This window comes from Labrus mixtus, chromosome 5 (genome assembly GCF_963584025.1).
Source record: "Labrus mixtus chromosome 5, fLabMix1.1, whole genome shotgun sequence".
NCBI lineage: Eukaryota > Metazoa > Chordata > Actinopteri > Labriformes > Labridae > Labrus > Labrus mixtus.
In genome coordinates, this window is record NC_083616.1 from 17858280 (window position 1) to 17880675 (window position 22396).

The 22396-nt window shown below is 41.0% G+C and overlaps 3 protein-coding genes across 3 annotated transcripts in view; 1 reads left to right on the forward strand and 2 right to left on the reverse strand.

Annotated features, from left to right (window-relative positions):
* The window catches only part of dapk1 (death-associated protein kinase 1), a 75127-nt gene that overhangs the window by 34724 nt on the left and 18007 nt on the right, over positions 1-22396 (reverse strand). The window contains exons 3-7 of the mRNA XM_061038358.1: positions 10077-10298; positions 5603-5741; positions 2790-2919; positions 1261-1309; positions 1035-1061 (exon numbers count right to left, since the gene is read on the reverse strand). Of these exons, the coding sequence (XP_060894341.1) occupies positions 1035-1061; positions 1261-1309; positions 2790-2919; positions 5603-5741; positions 10077-10298 (567 nt within the window). The remainder of the gene's footprint in view (positions 1-1034; positions 1062-1260; positions 1310-2789; positions 2920-5602; positions 5742-10076; positions 10299-22396) is intronic.
* LOC132974347 (histone H2A.V) overlaps positions 8196-22396 on the forward strand; it is a 212014-nt gene continuing 197813 nt past the window's right edge. Inside the window, exon 1 of the mRNA XM_061038366.1 lies at positions 8196-8202. Coding sequence (XP_060894349.1) covers positions 8201-8202 — 2 coding nt within the window. The 5' untranslated portion in view covers positions 8196-8200. The remainder of the gene's footprint in view (positions 8203-22396) is intronic.
* Positions 18876-20193, reverse strand: LOC132974322 (uncharacterized). The gene is made up of 2 exons (XM_061038294.1): positions 19171-20193; positions 18876-19113 (listed from the first exon to the last, which is right to left on the reverse strand). Exon 1 carries the CDS (start codon positions 20116-20118, stop codon positions 19465-19467), a length of 654 nt encoding a protein of 217 aa, XP_060894277.1. The 5' UTR covers positions 20119-20193; the 3' UTR covers positions 18876-19113; positions 19171-19464.

Sequence of the window (22396 nt, forward strand, 5' to 3'; positions counted from 1 at the left end):
GCAGTGAGCGATCTATTTTCTATCATGTCGGGAAGAGCTGTCACAGCTGTGTGGGTGGGCAGCATGAACAGAGATGGTGTAGTGTGTGCATGCATGTGAACAGTTTGTACGTGTGCATGGATGTATTTGTAAGAGTGAGTTCATGTGATAAAGAGACAAAGAGATGCATCTTTTAAAATCAACAACAGCTAACACCTCTGAATAAAGTGAGTAATGTTTGAATTTACATATTATGCAATTTTGGGATTAAATTGTTGCCAGATATTTACCTCTTTTTGATAATAATTCTCTCCATGTTTGTGTGGGCATAAGGCTAATGCACCTGATAAGTACTTTTGTGCACATATTTTTCATGTCTTTCTGGAGTGTAGAGGTGTGTGGGAGCTCAGAAAGCCTTGCAGCCAGGTATAAAGAGAAGAGAACGGAATCTTCAAGAGCAAACAGCAGTTGATCTGTGGGTTGCCGAGGGCATGAACTTCACTCTGGCTGTTGAATTAAACTGTGCTGACACGTCTGCAGAAGGCTGCTTGAGAGACTTTACTACAGCTGCAGAGGATGAGGTTGGCTGACTTAACTGAATTATATGTAATAAAGCCGCAAAGAAGAAGCATTTTGCTTTATCTATAATAACCTTCTTTTTTATACTTCCCTATAACTGCTAATAGGGTAGGAACGCCATTGCAGACTTGCAAGATCCAAACAGCTGGTTGGTCGACATCAAACCCAGATGCAGTTTTAAGATGCTTAACAGTTTCTGCAGGATTTTACATTACTCCAGCAACACTACAAACACGCCAGAGAGTTCAACATAGAAGAGGTCAAAGAGCAACCGTAATCTCTTTACGTCCTGACAAACATTCAGGCTGACTGTCAATTTCAGTGAGTGAGATGCCCTGGGGATGTGTTAGACAACGTAACAATAAAATACGAGGGGGGCTGTTGTTAAAGCCCTACACTGAGGCATGTTTTCAATGCATATAACGTTAACATTTCACAAAATTATCCTTCATCACTGGTTGCCATCAGGTACTTACAGAATGTAGGTGATCACACCAACACTCCTGATGAGAAACAGAGAGAGAGAGAGAGAGAGAGAGAGAGAGGAGAGAAGAGAGATTTTAAACATCAAACAAAGCTATTGAGCATTTTGACAGCAGCGCATTGTGCAAAAGCACGCACATTTGCTTAACAGCAGATGCTCCCCAGAAATAAGAACTAACACAAACAGCTTATCAACATAATGAGTTTTTGTTTACTCACCACATGTCTGCCTCCAGGCCCAAAGGTTCATAGTTGACTACTTCTGGAGCTGTAACGCAAACACACAAAACAGAAGATTCTTTATTTTCAGGTCAACACACAAGTGATACATCAAACTATATCTGTGTCTTCAGTTTGCTTTTAATAGGATTGGTATTTTCCCTGTCCAATCAATTTACCAGCTTAATTGATGCAATGTCTTCTTCATGTGTCTTTATCACTTTCTCTTAGGATCACAGACTCATTTGTGTCTTTGTAGTGTTTTATATATAATCACACCTGCTTTTAACTGTGATCAATTCTTTCCTCCCTTCCTCTCTCTGGTCAGGCATCAGAATGATTTATTAAATGAATAAGTAAAATCATTTCACATCTAATCAACAAACAGATACGGAGCTGTTTATTCCTGCTTGCAATGCAGCGGTGCACAGACAACCATCACAAGGCTGTTTGGGATAATGACAGTATAAGAGAGTGTAAGTATCACTGAATATTAAAGAGTATAAAATATATTTATTATGCCTATGTAATGACTAATAGAAGGAGAGCGACTCTGCTGCATATTGGTAGCACCACATGCAGCAAAGACAATTAAGACTCATTATTCCTATTCACAAATAATATGTCATGCATTTCTCCTAAACGATAACATAAAACACATGGCATGATTATAAGATTTTATGGGTTTAAATCAGAAAAGATACAATGCTTCCTAACGTTCTCTAAATATATTTTCCAGACCTTTTCTTTCTAATATGTTTTTATTGTGTTGTACAGTCAAGGCAGATTCTTTTGAATCTCTAAATGTGTTTGTTTTTAGTTTTTATTGTCTTCAAATGAATTTTTTGTATACCTTTCTGTCTTATTTAAACATATTTCAAAGACCCTTAAAGCAACTTTAGCTTTCCCTGTGCCTGGAAGATGCAACACACCAGTAAGTACACTACTGAAGCCTTGCATTGGCTGTTATATAATTTACAGTTTTTGTGCCTGATGAATTTCAGAGCGTTCTGTTTTTCAGTTCCAGCTTTTCCTCTCATCGTTTTGACTTTTTGCCACTTGATCTTTATTTAGACCATTTGCCTGTTGTCCTGCAGGAGCGGGAACAGACTCTGATTTTGGCTGGGGATGATGCTGGGAGAGAAAGAAAAGGAACTGGCAGCCTCCGGGGGTAAAGGGGAATTTGAAGGGAGTTTGGACAGAGCTACTGATGTGTCTATCAGTTTGTGTGTGACTATGTGTTTTGGCAAGAAAAGGGAGTTCTGATAGTCTCCAGTCTATTATCATCAGGTCTCTCACTTTGTCCCTATGGCTCAGTTGGCACCTGCTATAACATTACTCAACTCCTGGGATGGAGCCAGCAAAACAGGATGGTGCAGTTTAGTGTTTCTGTGTGTATTTGTGTATGTACAAAAGAGAAAGCATGGAGAGTATATTTGTGTAAACTAATCAGCTCTGAATATTCTACATGAAACACCAAACTATGAAATAGAAAAGGATAAAGAAGATATTCACAAAGAGATACCGACCTACGAATTCTGGAGTTCCAAAAATGTTTTTAAAATCGTTGCCAAAATCCATCTTGTGTGCTAGACCAAAATCAATGAGCTTGATGCGCGGGTGAGGCACTGAGCGGTTCAGCAGCATGATGTTCTCCGGCTAGACGGAAAGAGAAGAGGAACAGTTTAAAAAAATGATAGTTAAAGAAAGAGGAGACATGGAGGACACACAGGTGGAGTGATAGTTTGGATACCAAACTCTTTATGGACCCTTACTTATTAAGCTTTCATGTGTGATGTTGATTATAACAATAAGGTACAGGCATGAGGCTAACAGAGAAATTCAAGTACACATCTTGAATAATCTTCCCATAATTTTCAGTGTAGGACACTAACTAAGATAAAACAAGGCAGCAAGCTGAATAGTCAGACACAAAACCAGGAACAGGGCTGGCAGGAAGGAGGCTCATCAGCTATGGAAATCCCATGCAAAACACAAGTTAAAAAACCTCTCGAGGAAGTGGGAGAAAGGAAAGGACGGCAAAGAAGCGCTTCAACCAAAGCTAAACAAGAGAAGACGGACATTCCTGAGCCATCTTTGCTCCTAATGTCGTCCTTTCAGCTCAATATGAGCTGAGCTCGGGGGTTAGTCAGAGAAGGAACAAGAACAGATTGGCTGAGTGAAACAGAGAAAACAGGAGGCACTGTGGAAATACAATCCCTCTCCAGCTCAGCTCAGTGGTTTTGTTGTCTGCTCTGTGAACACTGACAGGCTGATGTTGAAGCAGGACTGACAGAGAATTGTATCTTGTGTCCGTTCCTTAGAATTACATCGACAGCTTTAGTTACTGTACAAAAACATTCATATAACAAACAAGAAATATACTTTTTTTTTTTTTTTTTTTTTTTTAAGATTTATTTTTTGGCTTTTTGTGCCTTTAATGAAAAGATAGGACACTGGCTAGAGGCGGAAATCAGGGAGAGAGAGAGAGAGAGTGGGGAATGATGTGGGAAAAGAGCCACAGGCTGGATTTGAACCTGGACCGCCCGCCCGGAGGACCACGGCCTCCATACATGGGGCGCATGGGATTCTTGAAAAAAGAAAAAGAAAATGTACAGCTTCTTCCAAATTGTAATTACGGTAAATGATTTTCAATTATTTGAAAAAGCTGACAGTCTCATGCAGTTCAATAATAAAGAAATATAGGAGAATGTAATTTGGGGGATGTTTACAAGTTGCCGCTTTTCAAGAGTTACTTGAAATCATCAGTTCAGAAGCAAGTTGTGCAAGACGTCTGGTGATCAGTCAGACATCATTAGTCTGCTCTCCCAAACATATCAAGCTCTTGAACATAATCAGACCATTGATCGGCTAAATGACTGTCTCTTAGGAATTGATTTGACAGCCTTAAATTATAAGAACTGCCTTATTCAGTTGGAGAGTCACATTTTAAAGCAGTTTAAAGGGTTCAAAACATCTGAGAATCTTTTTTTTCTAACATCTACTACTGCTGTCATGGTTAGAACTGCACACTGCTTAAAAACACATTAAATTGATCATTGAAAGGGCGCACTTTAAGTGATGAAAGCTTGAGAAAACAACAAGTGTGTACAGAATATGAGAAAACATATCGCATTTAAAGACGCTGAACTTACAACCTTTGAAATGCAATGTCTCACAGAAAGCCATTCAGCTAAACATTTGAAGTCCTAATAGGAGCCACTGGTGGACAATGAGTAACAGTAGATAAAATGAGAAGCGAAGGCTTTGTGGTTGTTAAAAGCTCTGGCATTGATCAGAAGCTGATGGCTGGGCACAGAGGTTACCCTTTTTGTGCAAACCTAGAGACCAAACGTCCTGAACTCTTATTTATGACTTTCATTATAGCTCTGTAAGTGGAGGAGTCAGTGTGTTTATTCTGAGGCGACCATATATGCAGCCACAACAGAATAACTGTTCAGTGATATTGATTGAGATTTGAGTAAAAAAAAAACATCTCAACAGTCCTCCAAACTGAAGTACTGTAATGTTCAAAGGCCTAACATATCGTATGGTCGTAAATAAGTTCACAATGACCTATAATTTTTTCCCCCTCAGGACTATTTTACTAAACTCACTGATTAAAAAGACAGGGGAGCAAACAATAGCCAAAACAACATCAGTCATCACCGTAACCTTTAGATACTCTGTCTCTAAAAACAGAAAAACTGGTATAAAAGACACAAACGTATAAAAGATACAAGTACAAAACAAACAGATAAAGAAGCCGCCCCAAAAAGCTACTACAAAAAAAGGATTTCATATCCCCATTGTGCTGATAATCTAGTTCTTTAGTGAGCTTTCATTTAGAGTAATGGATGTCAATGAGTGGTGAACAACATAAAACATTTTGCTGTGACCTTAGAGTTAAAGGGAAATATTTGTTGGTTATAGTTCTGTGTGTGTGTGTGGGAGTCATTTCAAGGAAAACATCGTGATGTGTTGTGTTTATGTAACATGACCCTTAACGAGTCGCTGTCATCATCTTTTGTGTCCATGAAATGAAAAATCATCAGCAGAGCACATCTCTTTTTTTGTTTTGGTTCTCATTTTAAGGACATTAATGAAGCTAATCAATTGAAAAGGCTCATTTGCATTTGCTGAACACAAAGGATCCATGAAGGACAAAGAGCAGAAGTGCTGTGTGCCAGATACAAATTAAATACTGGTTTACATAACATGAATTCTAATTGTCATGATGTGCAGTCTTTTTAGTGTACAATGTAATTAATTGTAATGTAATTGATTCTACGTACGTCACTGTGTGCTTGGAGAATGTTTTCAGTCTTACGTTGCTTCATACCTTAAGGTCAAAGTGAGCAATTTGTTTGGAATGCAGGTAGAAGACTCCGTCCAAGATCTGCTTGAGGAACTGAGTGGCTTCTTCCTCGCTCAGCGACTCCTTCTCTGCCAGGAAGTCAAAGAGTTCTCCGCCGGCCACACTGGATGAGGAGAGTGAAAGAGAGAGAGAGAGAGAGGGGGAGAATTAATACATGAGATCTCTCAGATCACAGCCAGCTACAAATCCCTTCTTAACAGAGCTGAGCTGATGTAATCTAATCATCCTGGTGCATTAGAGCGCAACTAATTTACACATCCAGAGTCTGCTTAATCCAGCGCCTTTTAAACAATGCAAACCCTCATTAAAAAAAACAAAGGGAAAAGGGAAACGCACTAAAAATGTAGCTTTGTTTTTCACTGGAATTGTTAATTATTATGTTTTTTAGTTTTTGCTAGATTATATACATAAAAATGGGCAAATGAATTTGCAGGCATGATAATCGGGATGAAGGTGAAATTCACAGTATACTAAAAAGTTCACAGCTCAACGCGAGAATACATGAGTTAAAGTATGACAGTTTCAAAAATAAATTGAACTTAAATTAAAACATTACTGCATTAAATAGTGATTTGGGCCTGAATACTATTTTCAGCCATGACACTTTATCAATAATACTGACTTGAAGAATTTCTGTCTAGATTTTTGAGAATTAGATTCAACACTTGTCATATAAAAGGCTGAAATTCTACTGTTTTTGTCTTAGATGTGGTGTCATGTTTATCCTGTCCCTGGTTAATTATATGTTCCCCCTCATGCCTGTTAATATCAGTGTCAGCTCTCAATAATCCCTGCCGAGACATTACCCTAGATTTTATCGAAGAAAAACTATAATTTATCAGAGAAAAGAAATGTAGAGGGCAGATTATTTCTCTTGGTCATAACTTGATCATGTGAGTGAAGGAACGCCTGCAGCAAGGGGAAGTGTAAGGGAGAAGCAGAAGAGAGAGGCGGAGTGCAGATAACTATAATCACAGCCATGGTTATTCAGTGGCTGAGCAATCATTCAGCCTTCGAACACGTGTTTGTCTCACAATATGTGTGAGGAAATAAACTGACTTCCATTTTTTTTTATTCCCCATATAAAGTTTTTTATAATTTACCAAATTCTTTTGCAGAAATTCAGACCTAAAAAAACACAATCACATACTGCTCCTCCCTTCAGGGAGGTCTCACAAGACCAGCTGCACAGCTGGGGCCCCTACCCACCAAACACCCACTCTACATCTCAAATGATTATTTCATCATCTGCTTCAGGGGTTAGCAGACCCATTAAACACACCTCACAGATAGGGAAAAAATGGTTTCTACCCCAACATGTCACTCCATTGCTGTGAATATAATAATGCAGAGCTGAACAGCAGGAGATGTGTGAGAATATAAAGGACAAAGAATGAAGTCAAACATTTTAGTATCCACATGTGACATGTTGTTTTAACTTCCCGGGGACCCTGAGCTGTCACTTCTAACCATGAAGTGGAAGTAATTTGTAATAATTATCAGTTCTCTGACTATATAAAAACAAATCATCTTCTCTAGTAGACCTGTCTGCTTATACATTATGTTCATTATGTGATGTCTGCATTTCTCATGCTTTGTGTAGACCCCAGGAAAAATATATTTTTAACTCTGGTGCAGTCAAACAGTGAACCACATTTAATAGAAAAAGTTTATAAAAAATTTGTAGTTACCCCCGAAATTGGCTTTTTGTAGGCTGCAGTATGTGACCTCATTCCAAGATCAATAGTAAAAAGGAAACAAGTCAATGGAGTGTTTAAACACACTATCAGCAACCGTGGAGCTTTATGGGTAAACGCTTAGCAACTAGTCATTGCCCACCAGCCAGTTTAACCAAAGAGAGGTTACATTCTAATAACATGATGTGCTTACTCTTATAAGTTTTTAATAAAGTCAATAATAAAGTGACATTTAGTACTGACTTCATGTTAACAGTGGTGGTTACAGGATATGTGACAAATGTCAGCCCGGTTATATATCCGTGGATACAGTCCCTACTTTTCAGTTAAGATAACAGGTTGTTTAGGAGAAAATATCTTTCTGCTTTACTTTAAAGGAGCAATATGAAACTCTACCAAGTAGCGTTTAAAGAGGATACTGCAGTCCAAATTCAAAACAGTGGAGGGAGCCCCCTCCTCCCTATTCGCACACAAGTTGCCATGTGGAGGACACGGAAGCTTCGGTGTTTAACCAGCTCTGCACTTTAGTCTTGAAAACTTGTGTTCTATTTCAAACCTTTTTCCTCTTTTTAAGATAATCTCCAATATTGTTCCTAGTTTTACCACGTTTTTGGTCGATGTCTGATTATAAAGTAAGGTCATTTAATGATTTAATTCAGTAGATATGTTACTTGTTCCTTTAACAATTCTACATTGGATCTAGAAATCAAAAAGCTTGGATCATGTTGCTTGTTACTTGTATTATTGTCATCATGGACTCAGAAGATAAATTACAGTTGCTGTGACAACTCAAATAGTTGTGCAATCAGACAATCAAATCCAGGAAGTACAGACAGACTTCGAGGTATTTTAACATATAAAAAAAATAAACACTTCCTGGTTAATCTTCAACTAGTTCCCCATAGCAACAGACTCACTGACATAACAGGGACAAACATTGTGCCCTGTGTTTATTCAAGGTTGGGAATCCAAAGAGGGTTTAGATGATTAGGTAAAAAAAAATGATTAGGTAAAATCCAATTACAGCCAAGTGCTGCAAGTGTGCTCGACAGACAGCATTCAAAAACCCCCATTAAGATATTTAGATAAGTCAAACGCTGAAGCTTCCTTAATCAGTACAGGGCCTACAGAACCATAGCACTTAACCATTCGTAGAATAGCCTTCAAATTTTACAGACTGTTCTAAACTTTAAAATCCAGCCAAAACATACAGTGAGCAGTTTGGTAACTGGAGTACAACCCACCTATAAGAGCATATTCCCCCCCCATGATACAAAATCTCAGGGAGTTTTACTAAAACAGAAACCTTAAAAAAATTGATCCCAACACAATTTAACAATTCAGCGTGGAAGTGAGCAATTTCACAAGTGAGAGTGCAGATTGAATGTGTGAGATACAGAGTGAGCTGTGAAGGTGTTAGATGGCAAACTGAGCTAAACAACAAGACAGATTCCCTCTTGAAGGAGAAGGAGTAAGAAGGAGAGCTAACCAGGGCTGGTCTTCTCCAGGCTGATCAGGTGAAACATCAAATGATGAACCTCCAAAAAAGCAAGACCACCTCCTAGAAGTGGCAGTGAGCTGTTAACCTTTATTGCTCCCATCTACAACTATTGTTACAAAGTCTTACTTTAAAGGAAAATCACAGTAATTAGACTTTTATAAGCCATTTCTTCCAGACTGACGTTTGTAGGGTATACATCATCCTCTAAAATAGGTAACATGTCCTTTAAGAGATCCTTGTAGAGAATGTATCAGTCCGTAAAGCAATTTTTTCAAGCCTCAAAAGATCACCCATTAACCTGTAGTACCAGTTTACTTCTGAACTGGAAATGAGCCATAGACCGATTATTCACACACGTGCTGCACTGTAGGCCTGAACAGTGTTTGTTATGTCTTCCTTGCAACTCTATCGAATATGATCACTGGAATGTTGTCCTTTAGCTCTTAACAATTACACTCATTACCGCTGGCTGTAGGTTGGTAAGACTAATGGAGGTGTACTGCATTCTGCTTTTGTTCTTATTGTTCAAATGAGCGTGTCAGCTGGATTCTTGTGGGGTAAACATGACTGCTTCTACAGACGATGGAGTTCCATGTAAACTGGTAAAACTGGTCTAACTGACGCTTCATGAAAAAAGAGGCCTTGAGCCACACAAAACTTTTAACGATTATAGTCACAGACACAGTTTGCATTCAATCCACCCAGAACACTGAATATTATGACAGTTAAAGAAATCACAATCTGAGTTTTTTTTTTTACTTTTAAAGTGCCAGTCCAGCTATTTCACATGGACACAAATGAGAGAGAAAGTCACATCCTGCATTCTTTTCAGAAGCAGATTTTCTACTGATTGAGAATCCTTGCCTTGGAAAAAAAGTTAAAAAGAGGCTGTTTCAGCAGCAAGCAGTTTTAAGCATTACAAATAACTAGATATATAACAGCTATATGCTAAGTGGTCACATTGGCTTCTGTATATATAGCCTCATATGGCGACATCATTATTAATTTCAGCGTGTTTCATAACCAGCTAAAATCCTTCACTGGACCTTTATGCAGAATGTCATCAAACATGCCTAATTATTTTTAAATGAGTTTATCATGGAATTCTCCCACCAATTTCTAAACCTTATACTGCCTTTTCATTTTTTTTTGGTTTTAATCTTAAATATTTTATAAGTACTTCCTGGTTGTAGATAGTGTTTACTTTGTTCTCAGTACGGAAAATAAAGAATGCACTCACAGCTCTAGGATCAGGATGACCTCAGCCTTGTTCTCAAAGACCTCCTGGAGGGTGATGATGTTGGGATGCTGGATCTCTTTCAGGATGTTCACCTCACGCTCGATATCCTCCCTCGTCACCCCCCGTCGACTTGACTTGCTGCGACGTTTCTTGATGAATTTGGCAGCGTACTCCGCACCTGTACTCCTCTGCCGACATCGTCTGACCACAGCAAACTGGCCGCTAGTGAAAAAAGAGGAGAAGAAGAAATTTTCATGAAGGTGCATCTAGCTACTTGCCGAAAACAAACTGCCGAAAACAGAAATAGAAATGTGTGCTTTACAAAATCACTATCCTGAGCCGAGTCAAGGACTAATCTTGTAAACAGGAGGAGGTGTTTCAGAGACTTACTCAAATGTACTAAAACCCAATTTGTCCACCATGTTGTGGTGCAGAGTTTAGAATACAAACATCTGTCTGTGCCCTCATCAGCAATTAACAGAATGTTAATTACAGCAGGGAAGCAAAGCATTTACTGTGACAACAATTGCAGCTCAGCAAAAAAATCAACACAGCTGACAAACACAATCAACTTTAGACTTGCATTTGACCATAGACTGTATAAAACATGGATGTAGTCTCTGTGATGTCATCCATTGGTTTCTTAAGACAACTTTTGAAGCGCATCAATGGCGGTTGCCATATTGGAAATTCTGTCTCAAACTAACTAACGGTCTACCTAGTATAAAAGGTAAATACCTGGAGCTGAGGTGGGCCTTAAGACTAACAGTGCACCCATCATCAGTCAGATCAGCTAAGGCCATGATTATGAATAACTCATAAGCCTTAATAACAAAATGGATGAGATAAAAAAAAAAATGGACCGCCATCAGTGTGTCGATGAAGTAACGACCTATTCAAACCAAATGTCTTTTTTGAACCAGGCCTTGAACACGTTTTATTTCTGCTGTAAAAACAGGCATTTAAGAATGGGTGTGTATGTGGTTTCCGAGGCTTTTGCAGCCAGCCTCATGTTGATGTATACTCGAGGAACCGCATTTTTTATTTATTTGTTAACACCGGAGGTTGCCATTTGTGTTTATTTTTGGCACATTTTACAATTCTTAGTTCAAACAACCCGTCATGTTTGAAGTAAGAAGCTTTAATTTCCACAATATTGAGCACTCACAGTCAAGATGTGTATACATTGTATTTACTGATGAAGTACTTGCATCTGGATCTATGGGCGCGGTCACACTTGCTATCTGTACCGTGCCCAAGCACGCTTCAACGTTAAAGTCCAGTTAATTTGGCCAGTGTGACCGCCCTGTGCCGTGCTCAGGCACGGTACACTTCCTTGGCTTTGGCACACTTCACGCACATGTGCGGCCGCGGACTCGCCCGCAGACTCAGCCGCACGTCTATTTTATTTTTTTATTTATTTATGGCTGTGTGATAAAATGGCTTAAATTAAATGGCGCAGCGGGAGGCCAATCATGCTTGAGTACGGCACAGTGGCCAGTGTGATCGCACCCTGAGAAAGTACTTTTTTTCCTAAATTTTAAATATTTATTTTGGAACATTTGTAAAATGAGTCAATTAGTTACATTAGTTACCATCAGCTCTCAGGTATGACCATACCTATTATACACACAAGAAATTCAAACTAGAGATGGGACTGATACGATCTTAGGTCTGTATCGGGTCTGATATTGATGTTATTTCTGTATTGGATATCGGATTGACGGCACCGATCCACGTCACTGATCAAGAAAGATGGTTGGGCACTTTAAATATTCTCAACTCGTACACTCTCACTTTGAAGACATTTAGACTGAACTGTAAGAAGTGTCCACAAATTGTCTCCATGACAACGTTCAGACAAGATGGAACAGCTCCTCCTTCAATCTTCTCACCCTCAACAAGCTGCAGCAGACACAATCTTAGTTAAGTGGAATAACAAATCTTGTCTGTTTTTTGTTGAGGAGCACACATAAGTACTTTAACCATCCAGACTCTTTGAATGTGGTGAGCATGTGTGACATTCAAGCGGGACAATTTACTCTCAAGTATGAACAACACAGGAGTTGTTATGGAAATGTCACCAACATGTTGCTGTGCAGGGATGTTGTTAAACGCTGTTATCTCCCTGGATAACTCTGACTCTACTGTCACTCTACCACAACATGCCAGAAAATCCACACGGGAAAGCAAGGACACTTGGCTGAGGGCTGCTAACACCCCCGCTTGTGCCTCCTCACAGCCCTGGCAATCATGAGGCACTTAGTGTACCAAACACCCACAGAGGAGGAAGAGAACAAGGGAGTAAGGGGTGAGAGAAATTGAGTGAGAGAAACCAGAGACAGAGAAGCACATTCCGGCACAATTTTTGATTTCCGTGGCCACATTTTCCAAGCTTCCTCTGCATTGACAAGAAAGAAAAATGGCCCAAAGAAAGAAAGAGTCCAGCACTGTCATTGCACACAGTTCTCCCAGGACTAGAGAAACACAGTCATCAGGAAGAAGTGTGGCAATTAAGTTCCACTTTAATCATCTATTTAATATAAAAATGTAGGACCCTAGCTACAACACTTGCAGTTGCAAAGGAGCTTTAAAGCTAAGAAAAATAAAATGTGTCAACAGCAAACTCCCTCTAGGGATGTAAGTAGCAAGAAACATCACCCTGATCTGACCCGTAGCTGTAGGGCATCCCTTGGGCTGATCTTTGGTGTCTGAAGCCATGTCCTCATTCATATATGGATGAATTGGATTTTTTTTTTTTTTTTTTAGGTTTTATTCAGCTCTGGCATCCAAAACGACACTACTATTATTTTTTGTGGAGGTTTGCTTTTTAGATTTTTACCGAAATTTATCTCGGAAAATTAAGAGCATTCGGGTTATTTTCAAGCAAAGATTTTGAATCCAAAATTGTAACAGTTTCTTAATTGTTTCCATGTCAGGGGTTCCTTTTTTTCTTTGGAGCCCCCCCCACTTACATCTAAGAAAAGCTGAGCCACTCACACTATATGACATTCAAATGGCACACCAAAATGCATATACAGTATGTACTCCTGTAAAAAGGTTAATGCTGGAAACTAAAGACATCTTGCTTTCTTGCTTGTTTTGTTTGCAATAAATCTAGAGATGAAAAAATAGTATTTTTCTCCAGTCCCTGTTTTTGCGATTGCTACTTTGTTTGAAACATTTTCTGTAACACCAACAAGACAATCTGCTTCTGGTTCCACAATTATGTGTACTAGTGTTTGTATTTGATTTTCAGTTGTATTGAATCAAGTTACATTATTTTCTAAAATACTGCAAAAACATTCAACTGGACAGAGATAGTTAGCCCTTTGTAAACATGGTTATTTTGTGCCCACGTTAATATATGAGAACAGTGTTTTAACTACTTTGTCAACACCAGATTAGTTCGGATTGCGGGACAAAAAGTATGAAAAAATATATTGGCAATTATTGGGTAAGTGTCACATGGACTTCACAAAATGAAAAATGCATCAAAAGCAGGAAGAAAAAAATCAAACATATCCATTTTAAACATTTCGAACTTGATGAAACATAATTTTACAAAACCACTAACTACATTCAAGTGACACATCTGAAGGGAAGTAATCCATTTCTGACCACTACAAATGTTTGCTGAGAACTGAAGTGCAGGCTAGTTAAAGGGAATAATGTGTCTTTAAGGAAGTGACATGTCCAGCGAGCCAGCCAGAGACATGAAGCAGACAATGGGAAGAGGAAGAGGGAGCTGAGGAAGAGAGCTTTCTCATGCTAATAACACTTCCACCCCCATTGAGTCTGGCTTAACTGTTTTGTCAGCACAGGCCTCCGTTGTGTAGACAGAAGGGACAGAAACATCAGGATTTGATGTTTTTCTTACAGGAAATCTGCCAGAAGAGTGCAAAGGGCTGTTGTTCGAACTGTGTACTATATGTCATATTGCACATTCACAAAAACCATAGGACTCTCCAATCTGTATACAAACAACTGAACACCTGTTACACTCGTGCCTGGATAGAAGAGCAATAATAAGTCAATGAGTGACGCTATCATCATACCTTTAATGATAATCACTTTGGCAACAAACAGGCACAAAAAGTCAAGTCTTAGAAGACTACAGTGATGAGGATCTGATTATGGGTTAGTGTTATAACCATGTTTTTTTTGTTTAAGTGTATAGTGCATACATTTTGCCAGCATATTATGTGCGTCTGTATTTATTAGCCCCTTTTTAGACAGACATTGACAGTAGGGGAACCACTTAACTGAAAGATCGCAGCTTAACATGTAACCTTATAGAATCACTGAAAACAGAAAATTAAGGGAAAACTTAATAATGGCAATCAGATTTCTGAGAACATCCTTCAGCTCATTCTTGGGCTGTCAAACTATCCACAGTCGAATGTTCATGCAGAGAGAAAAGTGTTAGCTGTGAAGACGTGGGACTTGGTGTGAAAACACTGTTGATGATGAGAAAGGAAAACACAACAGATTTCCTGTTCTTGATTATGCACCATCTGTGCTGTTTGAAATACATCCTGAGACACATGAGATCATACTGTTCATTTTCCAACATGTATTTGTCCTGTCAGTGCAGATCTATTGAATTTTTACAATAGATTCCCTCACTAGTCTAGTCATCAACATCGATAGAAAAAAAGGCAACTCGTGCGAGAAATGCAGGACTTTAACATTTAGAATGTTAAAGAGGCCTGAGCATGGAAACGACTGCAGACACTTGAAAATATTCTGAATTTGGAAGAGCTCTCATGCCACCTGACACTACACAGACAAGTGAAGCCTTCACTTCTCTCCTAAATTCCCTCTTACAATCCACTCTGATGTTCATTTCCAAGTGAAACTCTTTTCTACAATACACAAGAAGACAATAAAACACTTCAGTCTGTTCAGCTCTCACATCTAAACACACAGAAGTCACAAACTACACTAGGTATACTGCAGAGTCACTCGAAGACTGAAACATAGCTGCTGACCCTGTATGAGGAGTAATGCTGTATCAGGGGTGACAAAGGCTATTAGCCAGTTAGGCTAGCAGGATTCCTAGTCCAGGGGTTGCCAAAACCTAATCAAGACAGGAAAAGACTGACTGAAGAACGAATCGGTTAAATGAACAGTGTGCTGTGAAACATCCCAACATAGGAACAGTGCACACCATTTACTTTTTACAGCATCATTCGAGGATCCGAGAGCACAGCTCGGCAGGCTTGAATCTTAACATGCTCAGTCACAAAATGAGCACAAAACTCTATGTGATGGAAGCAGAAGGCCAGTGATAAAAAAAAAAAAACAGAGGGCACTATACTGGAAATTAGAGTAAAAACATTTGTGAAGCAGCGGCCATTACATACAAACTTCATACTACTGCTTTAAATAGCAATCTTAACTTCAACTATCAAAACTGTGTAGTGGCTATTTGAATAATAACCTACAAAATAAGACCTTGGATGACCTTATGTATGGACTATTATGTTAAAGCACCTGTTGGGTGTAGGGTTGACCGTGCTTTGTCAAAGACTGCAGCGAGGCATAGCTGTGACTCAAGAGGATTGCTTCATGATGGAGGCAGGCTGAATAGGAGTCACACCTCGAATGTTGGGAAACACACAGTCTACTCACATTCAGTCTATGTAATGCAACGACTTACAGTCCAAAGCCAGAGCTTGACAAGGGTAGCCAGAGTCTTAATCCAAGGCTGCAATAATTTGGGTGGGGTGAATGTAGTGGTTTTGAAATGAAAACAGTTGAAAACAGACAACAATAGCATGCCTATAAAATTAATGAGGAAAACAGCTTCATGTTATGAGGGATAGTATGCCGTCTAGGGGAATCAAATTCTTCCCTTCAGTTATTTCCGAAGCTCTCCCACTGTACAACAACAAAAGTAGGGGAAAGTGAGCCCACCCTCTGTTAACAACACCAGCTGCACACACATACAAACAAGGGGAAAATGGCAGCAGTTCAAATGAGCTCTCTCTCTCCCTTTGGTGAAGTAGCAGAGGGAAACCAAACCCCAAAGCTGCCTCTGTTTCAGCATCTCTCTCTATAAAAGCTAGGGTTGAGCTCCTAAAACTATCAGACTATAGGAGCTAGGATGACAGGAGTAAACTTGGTGGATGCCCTTGTATGTTTATTTACTAGCACAGGCTAGTAGGGAAATCCCTCTCTTCCTCCAGGGATGTTGAAGGAAAGCTCTGAAGAATGTGCGGAATAAGTGCAAGATAGGGGTGAAATAATGAGCAGCCAGAAGAGAAAACCTTCCTTGAAATCACTGACAAACAGCGGCAAGAGGGCTGCGTCTCCCTCTCAACCACTGCAGAGTAAAACCCTGCACAGAGTAGCCTGTGGGATCAAATAGCTCGGTTGTCTTTGTTGTGCTTAAGGCACAGATAAGGCTTTCCACTTGTGGCCTACTTGTGTCTCTAAAGCAGCTGGATGTGTATGCGTGTGCGCGTGTGTGTGTGTGTGTGTGTGTGTGTGTGTGGGGGGGGGGTTATCTATGGAAATATACTGTACTGCGGTGGTTAATAGATTTGTTGCGTCATGGTTCACTTAACCCTCAATACAGCGGGTGTGTTTGGCAGAGATGGTTCAGAACTCCCCACTCATCAACTTGTGCTTCAGGTTTACTGTATACAATCTGTTGAATGTAGACACATGGGAGCACAGTGGCATATACAAAGTACAAAGTAACTGACAGTGCTACCAGAAACAAACCTGCACTTAGTCAATTTACATGAAAACAGACACATAAAAGCCAGGCTAAGAGCAACAGCTCAGACACTGTTAACAAGGAAAATATCATTTCATGTATTTTATAGTGCTACTTCAAGGCTTGTGCTAGACAGGCCTTGAGTTTCTTCACACTGAAGATACAGAAATAAGAAACTCATCAAATGTTCTTTGGATAAAAGCAAGTTCTATATCAATGTAACCTAATGTAAGGTAGAGCTGGCATGACAGGTAGACAGAATATCTGCCTCTAGTTTGCTTTACGAGTTTAACAATGGAAAGCATTTTTTAAGCATTGATGCCTCAAATTAGTTGCTTTTTTTGGTTACATTAGGTTGTACAAAATCCTTTTCATGTGGTTGTATAGCAGTTTCCGTTATAATATAAAAAGACACATCATTGTTACATGATTACAAAATGCAAATCAAGAAAGGATATTCTGCCCTTGGGTTTTGGAAATTCTGAAGGACTTTGTTTTTACTGTTTTTTGATAATGTATAGACCAAACATTACATTGTTTAATGGGAAAAGGGATACCCAAAATGGTTGATAAGTTGACGTAGTGAATAATGTGTTGTATTGCAAAGATATAGGCCTACATCAGTCCAATTCTGACATTTCTTTGGTGGTGCAATAACCTTTTTTGTGAATTGTTGTTCCTAAAGCTATCAAATATAGGACAATAAGATAAACTACAAGTGGTTGGCTGAATTAAAATACTTCTGCCCTGATGTTATGTTAGCAATAAAGTTGATATAGGATTATATAGACGGTAGCTCTAACATGGCACAGTAGGTGCACATTCATTAAAAGCAATATATAGGAAAACTTGAAGGCAAACACAGAGATGTGATGGTACAGAGCGCCGTCTTCACTGAGATAGAAGAGTGACCACTGCAGTGTAGTGTGCTGTCAAATGAGCGCAGCCTTGCATGGATGACTGTTTGATGTTAGTTAGAGGTCTGGCCATGTCAGGACGAGGCAGTGCTGGAGGAACAATGTTCAGTCGTAATGAGCACTAGAAGGGCCGTGTAAACAAAAATCAGTGAAGAGAGAGTGGAGAGGGTGAGAAATACATCTGACACTAACAAGCACACAACAAGCATAATACGAAACAACAAAGTGGGTCCATAGTTTAAGAGTCTGGGCAGAACAAGCTGCAGATGTTTCCTGCGTTGATTCTTCTGTATTTAGATGGGAAATACTTACACATGGAGAGGGATGCTATGCAGCGGTAGCTCTTTACCAGTAAATAAGTACCACTTCAGGTTTAAAGATCACAAGAATTGGAACAGGAAAATAGCTGTCCAGATACATTTTTTTTGTATCTGCAGACTCTGTAGTTCTACTGGGGGACTTCAACGCTCACGTGGGCGACGACGAGGACACCTGGAGGGGAGTGATTGGGAGGAACGGCCTGCCCGATCTGAACCTGAGTGGTGTTTTGTTGTTGGACTTCTGTGCTAGTCATGGATTGGCCATAACAAACACCATGTTCAAGCATAGGGATGTCCATAAGTGTACCTGGTACCAGAGCACCCTTGGCCAAAGATCGATGATCGACTTTGTAGTTGTTTCGTCAGATCTGCGACCGTATGTTTTGGACACTCGGGTAAAGAGAGGAGCAGAGCTGTCAACTGATCACCACCTGGTGGTGAGCTGGGTCAGATGGCGGGGAAGGCTGCCGGACAGACCTGGCAAACCCAAACGTGTAGTGCGGGTGAACTGGGAATGTCTGGCAGAGGCCCCTGTCCGTGGGGTCTTCAACTCCCACCTCCGGAAGAACTTCTCCCTCATCCCGGGGGAATTTGGGGAAATGGAGTCTGAGTGGTCCATGGAGTCCGAGTGGTCCATGTTCAAAGCCTCCATTGTAGAAGCTGCGGCTAGGAGTTCTTCAGCCTGAAGAAGGAGGCCTTTCGGGCTTGGTTAGCACAGGGGTCTCTGGAAGCATCTGACAGGTATCGGGTGGCTCGGAGGGCTGTGGCTTCAGTGGTTGCGGAAGCAAAAACCCGGGTGTGAGAGGAGTTCGGGGAGGCTTTGGAGAAGGACTTTCGGTTGGCCTCAAGGAGGTTCTGGCAAACCGTCCGACGGCTCAGGAAGGGAAAGCAGGGCTTGCCCCAGGCTGTTATCAGCAGGGGTGGAGAACTGCTGACCCGAACTGGGGACATTGTTGGGCGGTGGAAGGAATACTTTGAGGAACTCCTGAACCCAGACAACACGTCCTCTGAAGAGGAGGCAGAGTCTTAAGATCCAGGGGAAGCCTTACCACTAACCTTGGCAGAGGTCACTGAGGCAGATAGAAAGCTCCTCAGTGGCAAGGCGCCAGGTGTGGATGAGATTCGACCTGAGATGCTAAAGGCTCTGGACATTGTTGGGCTGTCTTGGCTGACACGCCTTTTCAATGTCGCGTGGAAATCTGGGACAGTGCCTGTGGAGTGGCAGACCGGTGTGGTGGTTCCCATTTTCAAAAAGGGGGACCGGAGGGTGTGCTCCAATTATCGGGGTATCACACTTCTTAGCCTTTCGGGGAAAGCTTACTCTAGGGTGCTGGAAAGGAGGCTCCGGCTGATTGTCGAACTTCGGATACAGGAGGAACAATGTGGATACCGTTCCGGCCGTGGGACAGTGGACCAGCTCTTTACCCTCGCAGGGCTTCTTGGGGGAGCATGGAAATTTGCTCATCCAGTCTACATGTGTTTTGTGGATTTGGAAAAGGCTTTTGACCGTGTCCCTCAGGGATCATGTGGGGGGTACTGCGGGAATATGGGGCCCCGGTGCCGTTGGTACGAGCCATCCGGTCCCTGTATGACCAAAGTGGGAGCTGTGTCCACATCCTCGGCACAAAGTCAGACACGTTCCCAGTGCGTGTTGGCCTCCGCCAGGGTTGCCTCTTGTCACCGATCCTGTTTGTGATCTTCAGGAACAGGATCTCAAGGAGCAGCCGGGGGGAGGAGGGTTTCCAGTTTGGGGACCTCAAAATCTCGTCTCTGCTTTTTGCAGATGATGTGGTTTTGTTGGCTTCCTCAAGCTGGAACCTCCAGCAGGCATTGGGGTGGTTTGCAGCTGAGTGGGAAGCGGCTGGAATGAGGGTTAGCACCTCCAAGTCCGAGGCCATGGTTCTCTGCCGGAAATAGGTGGATTGCGCTCTCCGGGTGGGGAGTGAATCCTTGCCCCAAGTGGAGGAGTTCAAGTATCTCGGGGTCTTGTTCACGAGTGATGGTAGGATGGAGCGTGAGATTGACAGACGGATTGGCTCGGCTTCAGCAGTAATGCAGGCGTTGTGCCGGACCATTGTGGCGAAGAGGGAGCTGAGCCTGAAGGCAAAGCTCTCGATTTACCGGTCGATCTACGTTCCAACCCTCACCTATGGTCATCGAAAGAAAGAAATTAGCTTCCTCCGGAGGGTGGCTGGGCTCAGCCTTAGAGATAGGGTGAGGAGCTCGGACATTCAGGGGGAGCTCGGAGTAGAGCCGCTGCTCCTCCGCATCGAAAGGAGCCAGTTGAGGTGGTTTGGGCATCTGTTAAGGATGCCTCCTGGACGCCTCACTTTAGAGGTTTTCCAGGCACGACCAACTGGGCGGAGACACCGGGGCAGACCCAGAATGCGCTGGAGGGATTATATATCCCGTCTAGCCTGGGAACGCTTCAGAATCCCCCAGGAGGAGCTGGAAAACGTTGCTGGGGAGAGGAAGTCTGGGTTGACTTACTGCGCCTGCTACCACCGAGACCTGACCTCGGATAAGCGGAAGAAAATGGATGGATGGATGGATGGAGTATCTGCAGACATTAAGTCCAATGAAGATTGTATATCTCCCTTTTCTTTGAATAAGACCGTGTTTGAACATTTTATTAACAACTCTAGCTAACAAATCTAGCTAATTTGTCTGATCATTAACAATAGATCCTCCAAATACTATAGGGTTTAATTATGTAGAAATACGATCAATAACATTTAAAGTAGGAAAATGTGTCTATAGATGTGGGTAGTCCTGGACCGTAGAGATCAATTTTATTTTGGCACACATGAACTTTATTACTTAGCAATCGTCATCAGGCCAGTATCACTAAAATACTGATACCACTAAATCAAAATGCTTTTACGTAGAGCGGAGACAGGCCAAACTCCACTCCAAACATTTCCAATCATTACCTGACCTGGGCTGCACATGGACTGTGAGCACTTTACATTTTTCATAGACAATCTCCTAACATTATTTATATATTTATGTCACTCCTGAACTGTGATTCCACACTGTGATTTTAAATGTAGCTTGGGTTGTTTTTAACTTCTGTCTTTTGAGTGTGATGTGATTGGATTGGGATGCAAGGATTTCTGAGCTTGTAATGCAAGACAAATTTCTGTACAAATGTACATTAAAGTGTTATCTTATCTTCATGCAATAGCTACCCATCCATGGCAAAAACTTCAGGGATACAATTTGTTGTTGCCATCTTATTTGTAATGAGCACAAATATGAAAAAGATCAGCAACGACCAATTTTCTATCAAACAAGTAGGAGTATAATTTGGTTTTGTTGCATCGGCAGGTGTTCTCAGTGAGAACCAGGTGATAACGAGCTCAGTCTCAAGCTCAGGTCCTCAAAGCAGAGTGTCTGGCACAGCTTGGGCTGACAGCAGCTGAAGACGACACATACAGCCCCACACACACACACACACACACACACACCTGCCCAGAAAATCTGTATATCAGCATGTGCTCCAGCTGACTTTAGGGAGAAATCTCCTTGATAACGTTATTTGCACTGCTGATACTTACAGATCTGGACAAGTAGACTAGCAGGAAATAAACCTGCTGTTTTACCAATTTAATTATTTTCCTCAGCCAGACAGTGCGTGACCAAGCCCTCTCAGAGACAAAGCTAATGTGTGTCTGGACAGCATTAGATGTGAATCGTTCACTGCAAAAAAATCCAATATGTAAGTAACTATTATTGAGACAAGGCTGAAAGATGACTATATGATACAAGCAAGCTGATAATCTTTGGCCTCAATCCTGCCATAATCCATCTATACAAGACTCTTAAAGACAGCCTACATTGTGGGAGTATAATGCAATGTATATCATGACATTTTAAGAACAGAACTCCCACACACTCCAAAAACACATCCTTTGCAACACATGAGGATAAAATGAAAGCCCTTCTTGCAACAGATTGTCTGCACACCTTAAACACAGTACCATACACACAGTTACTTGAGATGACAGAGAAAAAAAACAGATACATAATTTTCTAGTATCTTAAAAAATATTACATCTGAGTAGCTTCCCCCTACAGTTTTAAAAGCTGCCACCTTCACATCAGTGATTATTCAAAGCAATTTGCAACCCTGCTGCCATCCACATCACAATGCAGCTGTCACTTCATTGATTAGAGGCGACTCATTGCTGGCTCTAAAGAAGGAAACACAGTGTAGTGCAACAACAAAGTAATGTAATTAGCATCCAACAGCCATTTCATCCCGAAACTTCTCTAAATCACTAACAGATCTACAACGGATTGATGTTCAGTTCAATCAATCTTTGCCAAACACAAGTCCAAGGCTTGCTT

Coding starts and splice junctions, on each gene's coding strand:
- LOC132974322 (XM_061038294.1), bottom strand. CDS start 20,118: ATGGTCCGGCACAACGCCTGCATTACTGCTGAAGCCGAGCCAATCCGT.